At 50.5% G+C, this 20987-nt stretch overlaps 9 protein-coding genes across 9 annotated transcripts; 6 read left to right on the top strand and 3 right to left on the bottom strand.

The window, feature by feature from the left end:
• Window positions 1-362: 362 nt before the first annotated feature.
• On the top strand, window positions 363-1889 carry VE01_01017 (uncharacterized protein; the record flags this gene model as incomplete). Its single annotated transcript, XM_018270545.1, has 1 exon — window positions 363-1889. One exon carries the CDS (start codon window positions 363-365, stop codon window positions 1887-1889), a length of 1527 nt encoding a protein of 508 aa, XP_018134458.1.
• A 419-nt stretch (window positions 1890-2308) lies between these two features.
• On the top strand, window positions 2309-4192 carry VE01_01016 (uncharacterized protein; the record flags this gene model as incomplete). The annotated part of the gene is made up of 4 exons (XM_018270544.1): window positions 2309-2569; window positions 2622-2722; window positions 2776-3111; window positions 3178-4192. The coding sequence occupies 4 exons, from the start codon at window positions 2309-2311 to the stop codon at window positions 4190-4192; spliced, it is 1713 nt and encodes a 570-aa protein (XP_018134459.1).
• A 320-nt stretch (window positions 4193-4512) lies between these two features.
• Window positions 4513-5599, top strand: CCS1 (copper chaperone). Its single transcript, XM_018270543.2, has 4 exons — window positions 4513-4658; window positions 4719-4848; window positions 4921-4998; window positions 5053-5599. The coding sequence occupies exons 1-4, from the start codon at window positions 4635-4637 to the stop codon at window positions 5559-5561; spliced, it is 741 nt and encodes a 246-aa protein (XP_018134456.1). The 5' UTR covers window positions 4513-4634; the 3' UTR covers window positions 5562-5599.
• Window positions 5493-6969, bottom strand: VE01_01014 (uncharacterized protein). Its single transcript, XM_018270542.2, has 2 exons — window positions 6291-6969; window positions 5493-6237 (listed from the first exon to the last, which is right to left on the bottom strand). Exons 1-2 carry the CDS (start codon window positions 6538-6540, stop codon window positions 5609-5611), a joined length of 879 nt encoding a protein of 292 aa, XP_018134457.1. The 5' UTR covers window positions 6541-6969; the 3' UTR covers window positions 5493-5608.
• EFG1 (18S rRNA maturation protein) lies at window positions 6970-8167 on the bottom strand. Its single transcript, XM_018270541.2, has 2 exons — window positions 7798-8167; window positions 6970-7745 (listed from the first exon to the last, which is right to left on the bottom strand). Exons 1-2 carry the CDS (start codon window positions 8126-8128, stop codon window positions 7159-7161), a joined length of 918 nt encoding a protein of 305 aa, XP_018134462.1. The 5' UTR covers window positions 8129-8167; the 3' UTR covers window positions 6970-7158.
• A 133-nt stretch (window positions 8168-8300) lies between these two features.
• On the top strand, window positions 8301-12294 carry VE01_01012 (uncharacterized protein). Its single transcript, XM_018270540.2, has 3 exons — window positions 8301-9129; window positions 9177-9791; window positions 9845-12294. The coding sequence occupies exons 1-3, from the start codon at window positions 8553-8555 to the stop codon at window positions 11743-11745; spliced, it is 3093 nt and encodes a 1030-aa protein (XP_018134463.1). The 5' UTR covers window positions 8301-8552; the 3' UTR covers window positions 11746-12294.
• Window positions 12295-12756: 462 nt separating this feature from the next.
• VE01_01011 (uncharacterized protein) lies at window positions 12757-13824 on the top strand (the record flags this gene model as incomplete). Its single annotated transcript, XM_018270539.1, has 1 exon — window positions 12757-13824. The coding sequence occupies one exon, from the start codon at window positions 12757-12759 to the stop codon at window positions 13822-13824; it is 1068 nt and encodes a 355-aa protein (XP_018134460.1).
• An 874-nt stretch (window positions 13825-14698) lies between these two features.
• Window positions 14699-16141, top strand: VE01_01010 (uncharacterized protein; the record flags this gene model as incomplete). The annotated part of the gene is made up of 1 exon (XM_018270538.1): window positions 14699-16141. One exon carries the CDS (start codon window positions 14699-14701, stop codon window positions 16139-16141), a length of 1443 nt encoding a protein of 480 aa, XP_018134461.1.
• A 175-nt stretch (window positions 16142-16316) lies between these two features.
• TFB2 (RNA polymerase II transcription factor B 52 kDa subunit) lies at window positions 16317-18023 on the bottom strand. The gene is made up of 3 exons (XM_059463323.1): window positions 17836-18023; window positions 17687-17774; window positions 16317-17635 (listed from the first exon to the last, which is right to left on the bottom strand). Exons 1-3 carry the CDS (start codon window positions 17957-17959, stop codon window positions 16435-16437), a joined length of 1413 nt encoding a protein of 470 aa, XP_059320041.1. The 5' UTR covers window positions 17960-18023; the 3' UTR covers window positions 16317-16434.
• Window positions 18024-20987: the final 2964 nt, after the last annotated feature.

Raw genomic sequence — 20987 nt, 5'->3', positions numbered from 1 at the left:
GGGTTTTTTAGGAGACAGATACAGGAATAGAAACAGAGAAAAATAAGTTTTGAGGTTGAGGTATTGTAGACGGCGGTGAGAGAGGTAGAGCCATAATATAGCAAATATTATAATAAAAATCAAAAATAAATAACTCACTCACTCAGCCGATATCCGATGTGTAAATCTCTAGTAGAATAGCGTCGTCATAAGGCAAGTTAGGGTAATGCACCTCTATCTGTTAGGCAAAATCCCCATGTGAGTGTGCCCCTGTGCCCCTCTATTCGCTATTAGTCGTCACCCGAGAGACCAACCCTCTCCACTTTCTCGGCTCTCTCACAACAGCAACAAAATAAACAAATGCCTGTAAATGAAGCAGAACAATGGCAACTGCACCACTTCCGAGCCGGACGCGTTCCATACGAAAGCCCAATGCGGGGATTGACTTGAAGTCGAGATTAAATGGGTCGAATAGCGAACAAGCTCCAGATGCGCCCGGGGGGAGGAGCCGCGGTGGAGACCTGGTTGACTCGGCCAGGACGGGAAGCCAATCCCCAAGCAAGCTGCCCATGAGACCTCCCAGCTCGAGCACTTCTACGTCACGACTCACACGAACGGGCAGTATATCGCAAAGGGCGGCGCCAGCTAGCACTCGACCTGGATCAAGTGATGGCTCTATGCGCCCTCCACCACGGCCTGTGACGACCAGACCGCCATTAAGCTCCCAGTCCGGAGCCAACGATGGCTCTATGCGGCCCCCACGGTCTGTAACAACCAGACCACCATTGAGCTCCGACAACAGACCATCCGTCAGTAGGCCACCACTGTCTTCCGACAACCAGAGAGGCGCGCCCCTCCGCAGCGGCTCCAAGACGCCCACTGAGCAAGCGTCTTCTACTGGCCTGCAAAGACGACCCAGCACCACATCTCGACACGCCCGCACCACCTCTACCGGCAGTGCGCCCTCCATCCGACCGCCAGCTTCTAAACACACGCGGAATACTTCAGTCACTCAACTCAGCTCCACGACGACTCTCAGGCCGCCGTCAGAAACTAAGCAAGCTCCCAACCCGGCTCTACACCGCCCTAACTTCTCCACCCTACAACAGCATTATTCACCAGCCAAATCTATAGCACCGAAACCGACAACAGCGAGCTTGCTGGCAGCTCCGTCGCCGAGTAAATTGCCCTCGAACGTTGCGATATCGGCCGAGACAGCTCGGCTACAAGCAGAATTATTACAATTACACCTTCTTCACCGTGACGCAGCATCGGTACAAGATCAATGGCGGGACAGTGCAAGGAACAAGCTAGGTCACAAGTTTGAGACATTGGTGAGGAAGCACGAGGGGTTGGTGGCACAAGAGGAGGCACAGCATGGCAAGACCAACGCCCTGGCCCTGAAAGTATGGGCGGACAGCGGCATGCCGGGATGGGGATTGGAGGAGAAGATTCAGGTTCTAGATGAGGTGGTTACTGGCGTGTGGGGTATGGGCGAATCAGGCGGAAAGTACGCCAGGATTGTGAGAAGGTTTGAAAGGTGGATGCACACTGTCGTGGATATCCACCAAGGGCGTGAAAGAGGACATCTCCTGGATGGCGACGAAGTCATGTTTATCGAGGACATTGATGGGAGCTGGAGCGATGATTGCAGAGTCCAAGCTAGGAAGCTGGAGGAGTGGAGGGATAAGCTCGCTGACTTGGGAGAAGTAGAGGTCAAGAGCAGCCTCGCAACCGCTGTCGAGGGGTACACGACGCTGGTTAGAGGCATGCTGGAAGAGTTAGATACTATGCGGAGGATCGAGAAGGAGGTTATGATGAGTGAGCAAGTCTGGATCAAGGAGATGATCGCCGATGCGGGAGACGAAGAGGACGTTCCTGTCCGTTCTGGTGCCGCTTGGCACAGGTGATGAGGGCGATGACACTGTTTAGATACCCATGTGAGCGAACAAGTTGCGAAGCGAGTAGCAGCGTATGAGGATTATAACTATATATGAAATAATGCATCTAATTTTTATGGAATCGAGTTCGGCGGATGGGGAGGCCCAGTTAACCACGTGATATCGCGTCTTATCAGCACGGTCGAATTTCCTTGTTGCTGAGCAATCGAGGCGGGGTGACTCCATCGAGACTTCCGAACCGCGTCGGTCAGGGAATTATCGCAAAAAGGCGCGAGTGCGTCTCGATAGTTGGGAGTTCGATCGCAGGAAACGCAGTGGGGCCTGGCTGGGAACTTTTAGCATCGCAATACCGCCCTACTGGGAAGTATTCTCCTTCCTAAGACACCAGTCAGCATTTAAAGCTCCCGTCATCCAGTAGGGGACGCGGAATGGCTCTCGGTAGTAGAGACAATGCGGGCGATGCGTCTCCCTCAGAAACATCGCCCCTACTCGCCAATGCTTATGGGAAGACGAGAGATGGGGGATTGACTATAGTTCCCAATGAGCCTATTGAGGAACCCGTCGGCGACGATGGCAGAATTGGAGACGAGGAGGCCCCTGAGATGGGGCAGGCGCCGAATCCGTTGATGGAGGGCTTGCCAGAGGTTGCTGCGAAAATGTATATCCTGCTTCCTGCTGTTGGGATCGGAGTAAGTATCCGAATGATTCCTTCTAGGTGCTATAGTCTAACGAGGCATACAGGTTTTCCTCGCTGCGTTGGACCAGACCATCATCGTCTCCACGTACGCCAAGATTGGCAGCGAGATGAACGCTCTTAATAGCACCAGCTGGATAGCCACAGCGTACTTATTCTCCCCTTATTTCTTGGGATCATCCCCAACTAACAATTGTCTAGGTACTTCCTCACCCTTACCACCTTCCAGCCTCTGTATGGCAAGCTGAGTGACATCTTCGGCCGCAAGATGGCTCTCCTGAGCGCCTACACCATTTTCGGCATCGGATGCCTCTTCTGCGGTTTGGCGCGGAATATGGGAGAGCTGATTGCTGCGCGGGCTTTTGCTGGTATTGGCGGAGGCGGCATGTCGACGGTGGTGAGTGTCCTGCTGAGCGACATCATTCCGCTGAGGGAAAGAGGGAAGTGGCAGGGGTATCTCAATATTATCTACGCACTTGGGGCGTCTAGCGGTGCACCACTGGGCGGATTGCTGGCGGATTCGATAGGATGGCGATGGTAAGTCGGATTTTCTCACGACCCTCGACTCATTGTGTTGTGTCTGAAGACTAACGGAACACACAGGGCCTTCCTTTTGCAAGTTCCAATGTGCGTCCTAGCCTTCACCGCAGTCTCCTTGAGGCTCGACCTCCCCGCTGCACCCCGTGCACACTGGGTCACTCGTCTCGGCCGCATCGACTTCCTGGGCGCATCGCTCCTCATTATCGCCACATGCTCGCTCCTAGTGGGCCTCGACCTTGGCTCGAACACTTCCTGGACTAGCACCCTGACAATCTCGCTCCTGGCTACCTCTATACCCATCTACATCCTATTCATGGTGGTCGAACACTACGTCTCGCACCCCTTTGCCCCAAGTGGGATTATATTCAACAGGCTGCTTTCGCCACCACTCATATGCAACTTCTTCGCCTTCGCAGGCTACTTTGCAATGATCTTTTACGTCCCGCTATTTTTCCAGGCCGTCTCTGGATACACCTCCACGGAAGCAGGTCTCCTATTGATTCCCGGCATCATCGGCTCCGTCACCGGCTCCGTCGGCGGCGGCATCATCATGCAGAAGACGGGCAAGTACTACTGGCTCACGATTTCGGGGTACACTATGATGGTCACGGGGATAACCACCATCTTCCTGTGCTCCGGCGTACTTGTGACGAGTACTTTGGCGACACTGGTCGCATTCGCCGTGACGGGTCTCGGAGGCGGTATCTCCGTGACGACAACGCTCATTGCCTTGGTTGCGTGTGCCGACCCGTCTGATATGGCAATCGTCACAGCATGCAGCTATCTCTTCCGATCTCTCGGGTCTGCAGTGGGCGTCTCGCTCAGTGCAGCGTTGGTGCAGCAGCGACTAAGAGATCAGTTGGCAAAGATGTTGGGGGATGGGGAGGAGACTGAGAAGATTGTACAGGGAGTGCGGGAGAGCTTGGAATACCTCGAGAAACTGACGCCGGAGGTTAGGGAGGTGGTGCGCCAGTGCTATCAGAAGGCGGTCTCGGCTTCCTTTGGGCTCGCCGCTGTTGTCTTGTTGGCGTCGGTGCTAAGCTCCTTTTTCCTCGTGGAGAGGAAGCTAAGCCGGTGAACTGGGGCAGTCAAAGGGTGAAGAGCATTTAGATTGTGATATTGTGCTGGATAGTAGAGGGAGGTTTTTAGATTTAGTGATTTTTACAATACCTACCTGTTCCTGGATATGGATATAGACATCATATTCTGGTAAGACTTAGCCACTATAGAATCAACACTATCTGAACTTTAAAATGCATGTCTCATCGTTAGATCCTGAGAATTCAATTTCTGGTACCATACAATCCAAACGTGGGGCACCCCGCGGCGGGTAGCTCCGGGACGGATTATCAATGGGCACCGCAATCGTCATTCCGTCCAGTGATGAATTATTCAGCATCTAAACTTCTAGCATCTGCTGTACGCACTTCCATAAATCCCCCAAAACTATACAATTTTATGGCTGCGAGATTTGATTTTACCATACGTTCGATTCCGGCAACTCCGATATTAATATAACCATGGCGATAACTACCCCATTCCAGGTACTGTGACTCCGTTTTCCGGAGCCCCGCCATGACAATCATAACTGACCTCAATACTAGACGCTATTTGCCGTCCCTATGACCTGTGAGAGCTGTGTCCAGGACGTGTCTGGCTCGCTGCACAAGCTTGAGGGAATTACAAAAGTTAATGCAAATTTAAAAGACCAATTAATATCCATCGAGGGAACTGGTTCGTCATTCCCCACCTAGCCGAACATGGTTGTCCTTGGAAGAACAGTGTTTTTAACTGACTGTGATATAGCTGCGCCATCTGCAATTGTTTCAGCGATCCAGGGAACAGGGAGAGATGCCATTCTACGGGGCACTGGGACTACAGACGGTAAGCTCCAAGTATATGTGGTCACGTGCGAAGACAGTTTACTAAATAGCATAGGCTCTGCTGTGTGTATCCTCGAGACTCATTCGCAGCAACTATCTGACAAGGTGAAGGGGCTTATAAGGATGGTGCAGGTCTCAAGTTCGTTGACCCTGTTTGACCTCACGATACGTGGACTGGCGCCCGGAAAGTACGATGCAACAATCCGCGAGACTGGCGATATTTCGCAAGGCGTCATATCGACGGGAGCTATGTGGAAAGACCCAGTTAAGGAAGGGCCACAGGGATTAAAGGGCCGTCTGGGAACTGTTAATGTGGATGGAAATGGTTTGGGAAGCGTATTTATCGACAAGCCAATCCAGATCTGGGAAATGATAGGGCGAAGCATCGTGGTTTCGAGGCAGCACGATGGAGAGGGGAAGTTTGAGAAGAATGACGACAACACTCTCGTGGGAGTGATTGCTCGCAGCCCAGGAGTTTGGGACAACGATAAGACTGTCTGCTCTTGTTCTGGGAAGACGCTGTGGGAGGAGAGGAAGGATGAGGTCGGCAAGGGGATGATTTAGTGAAAGTTTGCTTCGCAATATATCCCAGACTTGAAAGCAAAGCTACCTTATGCTCCTATGGCCGTGACCTCCTTGTGTCCCTCGACCCCTTCCATAGCCGCGGTCTCCCTGCACCCCTTAGCCCCATCATCCAACACCGCACTCTCCTTATCCCTCTTAATTTCCTTCAGGAACTTCAGTACTTCCAGTTGACAGTCTCCCTTGGCATTATTTTTGCCAAAGACGTTCCTGAATTCTCCAACTCGGCCGTCAACAAGGTGGTTGGACGGGAAATGGGCATATCCGCTCCAAAGCGCTGACCCAGCAGGCTCACTCTTAATAACATACGCCGGAAGGCCCATGCGCAACTCGAAACAGATCTGTGCGATTTCAGCACCGGGAGTCATCTGCGCGGCACTGGCGGTGGACCCCGCCTTAGCCTGCGGAGCCACCTGATGCTGTTTCGGGAAGGAAACAGAATCTATGGAAGGCATGTGCCCGTTCTCAACAAGCCATTCGATGGCGAGTTTGCAGCAGTGCTGCTTTGCTTGTTTCTTGTTGCCGAAGTTGTTCGTCGAGTTGAATGGCTCGGGGCGCTCACCGATTTTCACAGAGCAAACGAATCGAGGCGGGAAGCCTGGAGTAGCGGACTCTGTGAATACATGTTTTCCTACTTTGGGGTGGATTTGGTGGTATTCTACGATAAAGTTAATATGGGTTTAGGGTTAGTGAGAAGGCGACTTTAAGTACCTTGGAGCTTGCCAATCCAGTTAATGGTGCCCAGATCTGGAGTCGATGTGGTGGAGCCCCCGCTCTCACTGCCTGCCTTGTCGTTCACCGCCACGCTCGAGTCCGCTGTGGATGACTGAACTAGTGGAGGAACATGTTGCACATAGGGTTGACCGATTTCTGGAGCTGGAAAACTGGCATCGAAATCTTCGATGCTTATGAATGTGACACCTGACGGTGGGGGTGTTGCCTGCGGTGCTGTGGTCTCCATCGCTAGCTGAGAAGCAACAGTTGTGAATGGTGTCTAAATTTAAGGGCTAAAGAGAGGTGAGATTAGAACTTAATATAATAAAGCAATGCTATCTTTAAGTGAGCTTGGAGGACTTGGTTAGTGAAGAAGGTAGCAAGTTAATTCGGAAGGCTTGAGGATGTTTGTTTTTCGGTGTGGTGAAGCAAACATTCCAAGGATGGTGAAAGAGAGGAGTACTGGAACATGCATTAAAGCAGACCTTGCATCTCAGAGAACCATGTTTAGCACCTTCCAATTATTTGAGGATACTCGTGCCGCCCGAAATTCAGAAGAGAAACCGTGAATGAGCGCCGTGTTTACAGAAACTGTAAATAAAGTAAATGCTCTGAATCACTCAAAGCTGTAATATCCAAGCAAGTTACTCGAAAATATAGCAAACAACATATTAATTTCTCTGCTTCACACACACGGTTCTACTTCGAACTTTTGGGCGGCCAACGTGTGTTTTCGGTAGATACAGAATGCCTCAATTAATTTCAAGAGGGGCGAACAGTCATGAGGGTATGTAAAAGTGTGTATCCGTATTGGGTATACCGGAAGTTATCAAAACTCCACAGAATCATATATGTTCTATACAAATCATTCAAAGAATCCTCCATCGCTGCCGTTGTCATCATTGTCCACCTCGTTAGCCATTGGCTCGTGGATTGCGGGCTTCTTGGCCGCCTTCGTCGTTATTAAAGCGCCAGTCTTAATCATAGCCTTCCTCCTCTCTCTGCGGTTCAAGGTGTAGTCCTGCGGTTCCGGCACACGTTCTTTCTGTCCCACACGTTCCCCTGGTTCGGCCCTCTTCTTGGAATTCTGAGTCTCCGACGCAAGTCGTGGTTTTGTTGTTGCTGGTTTCTGCCGGACCGTCTTTGGCTTCTCGACATGCCCCTCTCTCACACCGTACCGTAGCTCCTTCAGTGTGCCTTCCTCCATCCGCCTTTCAATCTCTGCCCACATCGGTGGCTTCACAGCATCCTTTTGTTTGTCTTCACTCTCCTCGGCGCCCTTAGGTGGATATAAACTGACGTAACGTTCATTCAGCGGGTATGAATGAGCGTAGTGAAGGTCAACTTCGGCGATGTGCATCTGAGCTTTGATATCCTCGACTTCCTCCCCGGTTGTCGCTTCTAGCAGGCGCTTCTTTAGTTTTTTGAGCGTTCTCGTCGCCTTTTGTCTCTCTGTGACGGATGTTAATAAAAGTTAAAAGACTCTTCGGGGACCCAAACTTACCAAAGAACCGTACCATGTGGTACTTTTTTATCATTCGCTGCCTTGTCTTCTCCTCGTCCGCAGCATTCAGTTCTTGCTGGTAAGCAGCGAGTGCTCGCTCGTTTTCGAGACGGACATCTGCTGGCAAATCCTCCGATCGTGAAAGAAGACGAGTCACATCACGTATCCGCTTCTTGACAGCATTCACACTGGATGCGTGCACTTGCTTCCTGATCTTTGGAGGACCCTCTCGGCGGGGTTTCTTTGCAGGTTTTGGGTCGTCCCGGTGGACCTGCGGCTGTCTTGATTCATGGATGCCATCCAAATCCTCGTGTGACCGTTTGGCGGCCATTTTGCCTCTGGGGAGTAAGTTGGGTTACTGTAAAGGTATTCCTGCGTCTGGATTGAATTCTCGTTGATTTGCGATGTAACTTTCTGACAACGGATTAAAGTTTTGCCGACGGATCGGATTAACCTCCTTATCGCGGTCCACTCTCTGTAGAGCTTCGTTTCAATCCAATTGCACCGCACTTACAAGTTGTACTGTCTCTTCTTTATATGTATTGGTTATTAGGATGATATTTTGAGGTATTCTTTGCATTATTCAAGTTTCTGTACAACGATATGCGGCTTTAAGAGACTGGTGACAAACCTCCATCACCTGACACCTGACGGCATCACCTCCATCATCCAGCATGCTTTGAGGATTAAGAAACTAGCATGTTCAATGGATAGGGCTCTAAGACGAAATAACTCAAAAGAGTAGTATTTTCATCATGGACCGCGGCGATGGCATTATCCGGTGGTCGCCCAACCGGACAAGAGATGAGTTCTTATCCATCAACGTCAACTACCGGATTTTACAACTGCATAAACCCACAGGGCAGGTTGTCCCGGAACAATTTGATTATGAGGATGTAGCAAAATACACCGATTTCCAAGGGTTTGGGACCTATGATTGGTCCCCAAGCAACCCTGGTCTTGTTGCTCTTGGGACTAAGAGCGGAGAGGTTCATCTCCTACGCGTAGATGATGGCTCGAACGACTCTATGATATTACCATTGAAGCTCCAGAGAACTTGCCAGGCAGTTGCTTTCAATACCACCGGGCTATTGGCAGTTGGCCTCGATCGAGTACGAAATGACCAGTGCCTGCACATCTGGGATATAAACCAGCGCCTATCAAATTGGGATCCTTCGAAGAAGGGTTGGCAAACGCCGCCATTTCCCGCTGATCCGCTTCATAAATTAGAAGCAAGTGTCGCAATAACGAGCACTCGATGGTTTGAGGACCAGCCCCAAACGTTGGTAGTGGGGGTGAAGAATCAAAGCGTCAGAATTCATGACCTTCGCGGTTCGTTTCCCCGGCAGACCTATTTGAACTTGGCTGACGGCATATAGATCCCAATGGTGCCGTTATAAGTTTTCAAACAAGGTGCAACAATAATCTGGCGATTGATCATAGGGACCCTAACTACTTTGCTTCATCGTCCCTTGATTCACCGGCCGTTATGATATGGGATCGCCGAGCTACGTCTCGCCAAGTGGCTTCGAAGATGTACAATGACACAGTAGACTCGAGCGATGTGCCTTGGGGATGCGCTTTGAAACTCAACAGAGTAATCGACTCGAAGTATGACACGAATATTCGAAGTTTAAGGTATTGTCGGGACCAGCGCGGTCTCCTGGCCGTCCTTTCCAGCGCTGGAGAGTTGCAACTCATTTGCACCGAAAAAGAATACATAGAGCCAATGTCTGAGAATGATACTGAAGGATCACCAGAGTTGCTGGAAGTTAAAAGGTCACATGATTTGCAATACCCCTACTTTAATGAGGACTTTGGGTATTCTCATGATGACCGTATAGTATCATTCGACTGGGTGACACTCGGCTCTTCGTACTACCAGCCTAGAGTTATCACACGACGAAGCAATCACAAGATGGGCGTCATTTTGAAACCATCTTTGTCTCGAAACCTTGTTCTGGACTTGATGGACTTCTCATCGAGAGCAAAGCGTATGTGAAATATCTCAACCTAGTTCAGACCAGCCGTGCTAACACCATGCCAGATACAAGTCGGGGAACCGTACCGAAGTTTTCGGACGAGAAAGAAAGAGAAGCCGTTTTAAAACCGCTGCTTGAGTCGCAGAAACGGAAGGATATTGAATTCGGCCCTGACGGAAAGATAAAAAAATCCGAACCCCCGCTTTCTCCGACAAGCCCAGGTACTACTTCAAAATTCGACACTGTACTTGTTGCGCCCGACGAAAGCTCCATGGCCCGTTCAAATGAACTTTCTGGCAAAGGGTTGGATGGATTACTCTCAAGTCGCATTCTCTCAAGTAGGGAACGCCACGAACAGTTATTTTCTGGGAAATCGAATGACCTTGGATCTAAAGAAGCCTGGCCGGATCGAATTAATTCTCTAATGATAGCCCGCATAAAACAAGGCTACTTGTTTAACTGTCAAAGAAACGCTAATATCCTTGTGGACGATCCTTGGCTAAAAGACGTGTGGGTGTGGATTGATGGTGCAGAAGGCGCTGCTGCTGGTGACGGCATGGTTTCCGGCCCGTTGAACCTTGCATACATGGGCGTGCAGAGCATTTGGAACAATGATCTTGGAGCTAAGTATAGATCAAGGTTGGTTGATCCGACCACTGATGCCATACCAAGTGAAGAGGACTGGAGCGCAGCTCTTGCGGATATTAATAAGAAGGCGGGCCGCGGGTTATTCAAAAGCGTTCCGACAAAGCGACCCCATCACCGGCAAATGTGTCTCGCGATATGTGGCTGGGGAAAAACCCCAGCGGAGCTTGAGCAAGACCTATCGGATCTGGAAGCAAAGGGGCAATATACAGTAGCAGCCGCATGGGCTCTCTTCGAAAAAAATCCGAAGCGAGCAGTTGAATCTCTAAAACGCGGAGGGAAGAACCTTCTTTTCATCGGTCTTGCTCTAAGCCTCCAAGTCAAGGGAAATCCACCACTTAAAAAGGAAGAGTGGGACTACAATATGTCCGATCTTTCGGACATGGCTGATGATCCCTATCTCCGGGCAATATATACACTCATCAGTACTGGAGATTGGCACGCAATTGCCAACGAATCGTCTTTACCACTGCGAGACCGAGTTGGGGTTGCGCTCCATAACCTCGACGACACTGAGCTTCCTAACTGGCTCAACCGACAAACCGCAGAAGTCGTGCGCACTGGCGACATCGAAGGCCTCGTGCTGACGGGAATTACGGACAGCGCCGTGTCCCTGCTCAGCGCCTATATTGAGAAGTTCGGCGACTATCAGACTGCCACTTTGATTATCCATTTTGCAGCCCCTTTGTACATTGACGACTTCAGAGTGTGGCAGTGGCGAGCCGACTACCAAGACCTACACAATAAAAATCGCCTCTTCGTTGATCGCTGCCGATTTGATGTTCAGAGCACTAAAAAGAGTAGGGATAGAGATGGCTTTTCTGTTATTAAGCCGCGGCCACGACAAGTAACACTACGTTGTATGCACTGCGACACCGCTTTCACCAACGATCTCGACAATACCGGCTCCAACGCTTCGACACCGAAAGCCTCGGCGGCTTCTGCGACTGGGGACCGCAACCCGCTGTATAACTCTGGCGTTCACGCGGGAATTAGCTGCCCGAAGTGTGGACGGCATCTGCCACGCTGTGGCATCTGTCTGTTGACGCTAGGCATGCCGCGAAGTGATAAGGATCGTGTCGCTGTGGAGCCGTATCAGCGACTCGCGAACTTCATGAGCTTCTGCATGAAGTGTGATCATGCGTTCCATGCAGACCATGCGAGAGGTTGGTTTAAGGTGCATAATGAGTGCCCGATTCCGGAGTGCCACTGTGCGTGTAATGCGGATGTGGGTGGGATGGGGTCCAGGGAGGGGGAGGAGGATAGGAAGAGCGATGGGACGAAGGAAGAGGATGGAAGCGATGAAGAAGAAGAAGATTAAGGTTGGGAAACATCATTCCAGTTTAATGTAAAGGGGCGACAGTGAGTTGAGGATTTCATGGCAAGTTATGATCGCAAAATTAAACCCAAGAACCAAATTTCAACCACACAATCAATGACAGTCGCGACGATATGTGGCGAGCCACCGTAGGACAGAGTTTGGACTAACAGGGATAGACCTGGCCAGAAAGACTGGAAAGGCAAGTCGGTGAACATATGCAGCCTGTTAGCTTGCACAATTGCCATTTTCAGTTTCTCAAGTCAAGTCATGACGTCGCATTCGAGGAGCCGCTACAATTCTCGTGGCCTATAAGAACCCGCCGCACGCTCAGGTACTAACTCACACGGAGCCCTACCAAGTAATTGCTAATTAAAGCACGTGTGGGACTGAGATTTATGCATTGCAGTAGTTCCTCAAACCAGCATGGTTTTATATTGTCGAAGCTAGATTGAAGTAGGGATATATATGAGATCTAACACGCTACAAATCCCTATGATTCCCACTAGCTACAAGAGAAACTGCATGTTATTATCGTCAATGTATCTGCAGAAGTCTAATTTTATAATTCATGACACCTTACACTACATTGTTTATTTGCGAAATCGCAGTCACGGGCCGAGCCATGGCTTGTGACGTTGAGGCCAACCGCCGCCCATGAACGGTGTGCGGGTCCACTCGAGCTTACCCCGCAGGACCTGTCAAAAGCCGACAACACATCAGGCAATGCTGCATCCGTTCTTGACACCATACTTTCTGTCCTCCCTAGAACCCCGAAGGGGAAATAGTTCCCAGGAATTTAGTTGACGATTCCAGCCCGAGTTAGCTGCATTATCCCGTCTGGCCCCGAGCTGCGTCGTGCTGCATGCTATGGTCTCCTCGTAACCTCGCCCCCCTTCCGTATATCGGTTCTCGTCGCCACCACCGCATATATATGATGCACGCGACACCACCGTCTTCTCTCTACCAAATTATATACCCAAAATCACGTCGCACAGAGGCCATATATCCACGATGTGCATACTCCTAGTATCGACGGCGCACCCCGCGTACGCCCTCGTCGTCATCGACAACCGGGACGAGTTCATCCTACGCCCAACCTCGCGCCCGCACTGGTGGCGCGCGAACAAGCAGGAGATCCTCTCGGCGCGGGACCTGCAGCGCGAGGAGCAAGGAACCTGGCTCGGCATTACGAAACACGGCAACTTTGCTGCCCTGACGAATTACCGCGAGACAGATGCGAATGATATCGAACACCCGGTGCAGGGGTCGCGGAGCAGGGGTGGAATGGTGACGGCATGGTTGACGAGTAATGAGAACGAGGACGCGGGGGCGTTTGTCGAAAGGCTGCTCGAGGGCGAGGGCGTCAAGGATGTTGGAGGCTTCTCGCTGCTGTGTGGCAAGCTGAGGAGGCGAAAGGAAGGCGGGAGGGATGAGGTCACACCGTTGGCTATTGTGAGCAATCGCTGCGGAGCCGCTGAGGAGGTGCCGTGGATTGCGGAAAAGAGAGGAGAGGTGTATGGGTTGAGCAATACTTCATATATGGATCCAGTCACTTGGCCCAAAGTTGAGCTTGGAAAGGAGAAGCTGTCGCAGACTGTTGATGAGTGCGTCAGGGAATCTTTAGGGGAAGATGACTTGGTGCGGAAACTATTCGACATCTTGGACACGGACACATTACCTCCAGCCAATGGGCAATCTTTCGACCAGCTCATATTCCAGCTGAGAAAGTCAATATTTATCCCGTCAATAGGAGATGAGGTTCCTGCTGTTGGGATACCAAAATCCGACACAACAATCCAGGCAGACACTAAGTTGAGTGATGCAATGGAGAGGTTGGAGGAAGAAGAGACGCCGAATGTTGCTTCACCACCAATAATGAGTGGCCTTTATGGGACGCAGCGTCAGACCATTATGCTCGTAGACTGGGAGGGGAAAGTAACCTTTATTGAGAGGTCTCTATGGGATGAGTTCGGCAAACCTATACCACGCGGCGAGGGAGATATGAAGTTTGAGTTCCAGATTGAGGGATGGGATGCATTGGATAATGAGTATGTAGCCCTTAGAACATCGCGTCTATAAGGAGCAAATAATTGAATGGTAATTGTTAATTAAGAGAACAGATAAAACACCATGTAACGCCATGAGACGCAATATGGCTGCAACAAAATACTCAACTCCACGCTCTGCAAAGCCTGTATATTGCCCGGTTATGATTGTCTGCTGGATTTGAAGGCGGCATCTAACGACATCTGCAAACAGAGAAGCATCATGCAGGTGAGCAACGCTTGCATGGGGCACAGCAACTTTAGAAATATGCGTTTGGCGTGTAGGCGTTTACTCTTACTCTGTATATTTGGATGAACGTTTTACATGGGAAGGGAGGTTCTATTGTGTCGTTTTTTGTTGTTGACTATTCTCAAATGTATACCCAGCGCCGAGCAATAGAACGCATCCAAAGCTATTAATTCGGCTACCCATCGTACATCTACTTTGTGCCACTCTTCTTCACGTTTGCACTCTTTCTCTCTCGAATCTACAAAACTGCAGCGGTGTTTTATCCGATTGTTGTGAGGAATATATGCTTGAGCGTGCGAACCGCTCTTTTCCGATCCTCATAAGGAAGCCCAATTGGGCAAGAGCTGGTTTCCAGCTCTTGACATTTCATAACAAAGCTTCAACAACTCAACTTCACTTCACTTATTACACGTCCTGACAGTAACCAATTCGCCCCAAGCACGATTTTTACCGTCAAGTACTGTTAAAGTCTTCTTCAGCCACCAATTTCATCTCGTGTCCGAGTGAGTTGCTCACCTAACCACAACAACAACTTCAATACAACAACTTTGCAGAATACCCTCCGTTGAATTTCTTGGTTGGTGTATCCAATTCTCCTCAATGAAGTTTATGTTCCCACTGCTAACTATAGTATCCAGTTCAGGTTACAAATACGACCATGTCGTCCTCTAATCCGACAACTTCTGAGCGAGATCGTCAATACAGACCAACCTACAACTCACTTCCAAAGTCAAGATCATCGGTAAACTTTGGAGCTCCTTTCCTTCCACCCATACAAACAACCATTCCAAAGTCGGAATCGTCGGTGAATTTTGGAGCCCCCTTTCCTCCATCGACGAAACCAGCTGTTCGAAGGAAGCGCAACAGAAGCTTGGTACCTTTTGACAGAAATGAAATCGACCTCCGTGGTACACCAACCGTGGCCACCTCTAGACTCACAGCATCTGCTTCTCAAGTGTTCATGCATTCTAATAGAATCCTAACACCAACGAAAATCCCAAGCCCGACACGGGCTTCACTGGGAGGGGGTCAAAGGCAACGTATCAATCATCCTACTGTGGATAGTGATCATAGCGATTTTGACAGCCGTAGGAAGCAAGCCTCAAAGGCAAAGGCACCTGTTCGAAACCAATATGTTGTCGAGGGTGAGAAACCCACACAGGTCTTGCCAACGACGTTCGAGGAGAAGGATGGAGAGAACTTCACGCAGGCCTTGCCACCGTCTCAGAAGAAGGATAGAGAGAAGGCCTCGAAGGTCAACCATCAAACGAAGCCTAAATATCGAGCTCCAACACCAGGACCATCAGTACAGCAAGGGCCACCGCTCACCAGAGCCCGCACACTCCAGGTGCTTACATCGATAACAAGCTCGTTTTCACTCACCAAACTTCATAAAGCAACGTCCAATTTGTCACTCAGGGGCCACACAACGAAAACGAATACAGCCAGATCCAGCTCAGGCCCAGCGGCCTTTTTTTCTAGAGTCACCCGCCCAAGTACGCCGACCCATCCGAGCAATGACCCAGAAATTAACCTTCGAGATGTTCGCACGGGTATGCCCCAAGCTTACTGGGCTGGCCGGTACAGAACGCTCGACGACAAATTTCACAGCGAGGACTTTGATATTGACTACCTCGAGTCACCAGCTATTCTTGAAGCCCTCCGAGAGATAGAAAATGAAAGGGGGTCATTCGAAGACGATGACATGTCAAACGCTGACCAACTCCGATACCGTCGAGTCTTTGCCGTGTTGGAAACCCACTGTAAGACACCCGATGCCAAGAAGAGCCTCTGGAGCTTCCAGCAGGCATACGCAAGGAATCTCAAATCCGAGAATCTCCTGCCCATTGGAGGATCAATTCAAGAAAAGGAGAATATCTTCTCTCGGGCTGGGAAGTTCTTCAGCAGGAGCAGATCTGTGAGTGTTCTGAGCGACAAGCGATTTTTGAAGAACGATAAGAAGGCCGAAGCAAAGATGTATCGGAAGAAAGCAATGGAGAGGTCCCTCCTTAACCAGAAAAGGGTGTCAAACCAGTATGATGAGGTTATGGAGGCACTTAAGAATGAAGAATTGTGGGAAGCTGGAGGAGCTGTTGTGTAAGAATAGTTTTTGCCATTGAGAAATGAGGCACTGATGAAGAGACGGGATCATGTACAGATAGGCACGAAGGGCGGCATAGTTGATAGAGGTAATATGCCGAGCAATAAACACATCAAGAAATTTGCAAATAAATGGACAAAGTTCAATTATTTGAATATCTTCTTTGATACTTACGTGACCGATGTAGATTATTTTGCTATGAAGCTACCGACCTTTTACCTTATCCCAAACCCAAACGCCACGCTATGCGAAACCAAATATGCATGACAGTACACCCCGCCTTCTCAGACCCATTATTTAATCTTTCGACTCTTGATATAGTCCCTCAGCTGCTCATGCTTCGTGACGAAGAAACTCCTCTTCGCATCACTCCTCCACACCAACACACCAATCTCATCTGCATACCTGACGCAGCCTTCATACTCTGCCAGTGACGCAAAGTCCTTGAACAGGAAGCCTGCCGTCGCCTTCATGCGCTCGTTCTCAATCTGCCAGAGGCGGATCTGATCAACGACCGTCGGAGGGAGCACGGGCGTCTTGCGCCGCAGCTGTGGGTGCGCATGCGTCGTCAGGTACGAGATAATCTGGTCGGCCGTGATGCCATGCTCGATCGCGCCGCGGACAGAGTCACGCGTCACGCGACCCGATACCATGTTGGGGTATCGGGTGGAGAGTTTGGCGAAGAGGGCAAGAACGGCGATCTGGAGAGGGGAGGAGGTGTAGGCGTAGAGACGGTAGTTGGTTTCGATTACTATGAATCCAGTTGTACCACCGGAGGAGGCGGGGGAGGCTGCAGCTGCGGAGAATCCGGAGGCGATGGAGCGGAGTGCCGAGGCGGAGGATGTGAGGGTTGTGGCAAGCCGGGTGGGGAAGAATGATGATGATGAAGGGGGAGAATAGACAAGTCCAAAGTCTGCGAGGATGGGAAGCATGGATTGTTGGGTGGTTGAAAGGGTAGTCGTGGAATATGCGAGGCCTAGCTCGAGAGAACCGAGCAGGAAGAAGAACGAGAGTAGATCGACGTGGTCCATAGCCAGTTCCTCGGCATGTTCGAGCCAGAGGAGAAGCACGGTCCAGACCTGCGCGTTGGCCTCTTGCAGGAGGAAACTGAAGCCGGCCTGGGTAATACCGACACCGCTGTATTTGCCTTTGGAATCGACGAGGGCTCCCATCTGGAGGAGTTGCCGAACATTGGCGGAGGGGTATTGGGCACCGAGGAGTGACGGGTCACCGGTGCTGTTCACGACGTAGTGGAGAATGCCTTCCCATTGGGCCGTGGCATACTCATCGAGGAAAGAGACAGTTATGTTGGAGTCTTGGGTGCTGTCTGATGGGATGCCGAAGGAACCATGGTCCCCGCCACCAGTTAAAGCGAGTCGGAGAGAGGTCGCGAAGTTGTGGGTTAGGTTGAGCGCGGGAGGCCCATCTCTGCTCGCGGCGGTAGATGTCACGATATGGAGGCGGGATAGAATTGCTAGAGCTTTGCCCTTTTCACTGCTACGAATGAGATCCTGGACAAGTCAAGAATGGACAAGGGAAACGGACCTCTTGTTGCCTGGTCGCACCCAGTTGTCCAGCTCAGACAATAGTAAAGGTTTGGGCATATATAGCATTCCCATCACGAAACACTTAGCTGCTCAGCGAATATCAGATTCTGGTGCATCAAAGTACAGTCTTTTCGGCTTGCAACTTACCCAGGTGTGGGAGCATTCGCCGGAACACGGCCAGAGCTGTAGACGGTTGCTCATAGAGCCGTCTGAAAGTCACGCCCGGGAGCTTCTCCAGGTACTCAAAGGAGGCAAGTGATGATTCCGGCATATTGAAGGATATGAGTATCTTGCCACAGAGATAGGCTGCTCTTGGATCATCCTCAAGAAAGAGCCTGGCAGTTGTATGATGAGGCAGAGCTAAATCCGTGAGCGCTCCAAGGCTGACACTTTTTGGCCGGAGCGGATTAACTTATTCGCGGCATCCGGCTATACTATGGCCATCGGGAGGACATCGGCACTGCCAACACTGGTCTAGACATTGGACAGAATAAGTTAATTTACTCTATACTTGCTTGCAATTTTATTCTCCTTATTTTGTTTCCTTACCTATCCATCTGGCAGACAATCAGTGGACCTCTGCAACAATGGCTGCCCTAAAATTCGTCAGATCCGTAAGCTGTTTTACCAACGCCGCAGGAACGCGTATATTAGAATGCTGACGTCCCACAGGTCCTGAAATCTTTCATGGTAATCTTCTAAAACATGCCCCTACAGATACGTTCAAGGAATTTATCTCCGCTTCTAATACTGACGTGGTGAATATCAGGCGGAGTCGGGGCTGGAACCAAGGTAAGCCATCAAAGCACCACAAACCGGGCACTTCTCCTATTGTCTGCATATCTCCTCGTGCTGGGTCCATGGTTTTAGTCTCTGTTATATTGGTTCAAACGGCGCGGCGCGCCTCGAACTTTCGAGCCTTTTTTTATTCCTGGTATACTTTTCAGCCTCATTGTTTCAAGCGAGACCACGTAATCTGTTTCAATTAATATCCAGATCTGGGAGCAGTAGGGTCTACGTCCAAGTAGGGAAAAATTGCTCGCTTGGGAATACAGCCATTCAATGCCGGATAGAAGGGAGAAGATATCATATTGACCATATGCTAACTGGTGAATTTTGCCATAGACTCTTCGGAGAACATGTGAGTTTACCCGCTACTACCGGTCAATGTCAATGAAGCATATGCCGGGAATGCCCTGAACTACAAGGCTACTTTGTTGCTTATTTACTCGTTCGCAGCTTCGAGTGACGACGGCGGAACCAGGGCGCGTTGAAATGGAACTTGACATCCGGAAAGAACACACCGTCAGGCCGGCCCCTTCCAACGGTTTCCTTGCAAGTTGCTGAGATCTTCACAGAATCGCCTGAATATTATCCATGGGGGAACCATCGCAAGCATGGGTAAGTTCCCCCATATCCCCACAAAATATATTGTTATTGACTCAGGAACGTGGCAGTCGATCTCGGAGGCTCGCTGGCGGTTGCTTCTAGAGGATTATACGCTACGGGCGTTTCGACAGATCTTAATGGTGCTTACCCTCCTTAATAGCGGGGGCGGGGCGGTCCTGGAAAATGGAGACCTCAACTGAAGCTTGTTTAGTGACATACCTAAACTCAGGCGGAAAGGTGGGAGACAAGCTCCGGGCAGTCGTGACCTGTGACAAATGTAGGCATTCCTCCGAGAAGCCATGATACTATTGCCTTGAATCCTGACGCTGGCGGTGTCCGCTTCAATAGTTGGCAAAACACTGGCATTTACGTCAGTTCAATTTACGAATAGCAAGGGACAAGTGGCGGCACGGGGTAGCCATACGAAGTACGGTGTCCATCGATAGCCTGGCTCTGCGAGCCGGAAATGCCAATCAATACTAACATGACACAGGTATGTGGCTCTCGCTTGGAAGGATCCCAGGAACATAGTTGAGGAACTGTCGCCAAGACAGACATAGATAATGTTGGTTGCACTTGCGGGGCATGGTGCCGCCCGGCAGTGAGGGGCTTATTATCATTCAGGATCACCAGGTCACAGAGAACTTGAACCGCCTTGTTGTGCTACTCCACTTGTATAATAAACCCTGTATTGATGCCCTTCTGTCAACACTGATCGGCATCGACACACGCTTTTAAGCGGACCTATATCATCCGCGAAGAATCCGCGCACATATCGGTATTCTGTGCCGAACCCTAGTGGGTCGTGATTCGTGGCACATTTCTCATGGAAGGGGACCAAAAGATTCTGGAAGACTCAAAAGACAGACCAGCGGTTTCAGGATTATTCTTTCATTTGGAAGAGGCACCAGCGATCGAGATCCCCTCCGTCTAAGTCGTCTTAGCCGTTTGCACAGAGCTTCGGTACCACAAAGACAGAAGGCACGATGTTACTTGGAGGCTGCAACCGCGCAACATCCCTAGTCAGGTGTGGCTGTTTGACATCCCCTAGCGACAAGGATAAGGATTCAAGAAAGGATAACCGGCGCACTCGCAATGAAGTCTCATTTGGGTGGTGGAATGGTGCCTCACTGAAAAGTCGGTGGACGTGCCGCCGCTTTGGTCTCCTAGGACATGGGCAGCACGCCTCCACAGCGATCATCGGGTTGGCCTTGGCGCGGACTCCATTCCGGCGGGTACATGGTTAGTCGAAAAAGCGATGTGACTATAGCACTGGAGTCGTCGTATGTCGTGTATCACTAGTCCATAGTCTACTGGACACATGCGTGGCTTTAAGAAGACTACGGGCTATAGTCGTCAATGATGCGGGTTACCTGCCACGACGTCCTAAGTGAGTATCGAGACCTTTTACCGGCGCCAAGCACCGCAAGAAAAGACTCATGTGCATAACGACAGTAATAACAGACATTGCTATGACCGGAGTTTGCGGGAGAAAAAAATGAGTGAGATTCCTTAAGTGGTTCGGGGAAGCGAGAGGGTTTCACACCCACGCCAGCCGGTGGTACCTGCATTGCCCGGCGACATTCCTTCTCATTCTCATGATCTTCGGCGATTCTCTGAGTATTCTTGATTTGCGAGATGATGAAGAAGGACGAAGGACGGCGCTTTGCAGCCACGAAAGAGAGTCGCGGGCCGTCTCGGGCGTGTCGGCGTTATAATGTCCTGCCGCTTGCTATGCGACGGGCTTTCTCCGGAAGGTTTCAGCCTTGCGGAGTCGAGTGAGCGAGTGGGTGATCTCCGAGTGGGTTAGAGGAGGGGGAGTACAGTAAGACAGAGCCAGATGGTGTTGGCCGGAGAGGGATTTCGTGCACATCATACATCTGGAGGGGTAGTGGCTGTGCGTGGAGCAC

This window comes from Pseudogymnoascus verrucosus (genome assembly GCF_001662655.1).
Source record: "Pseudogymnoascus verrucosus strain UAMH 10579 unplaced genomic scaffold scaffold_3, whole genome shotgun sequence".
In the NCBI taxonomy this organism is placed as follows: domain Eukaryota; kingdom Fungi; phylum Ascomycota; class Leotiomycetes; order Thelebolales; family Thelebolaceae; genus Pseudogymnoascus; species Pseudogymnoascus verrucosus.
The sequence above is the reverse complement of the archived record's forward strand: the minus strand, read 5'-3'. Positions and strand labels throughout refer to the sequence as shown.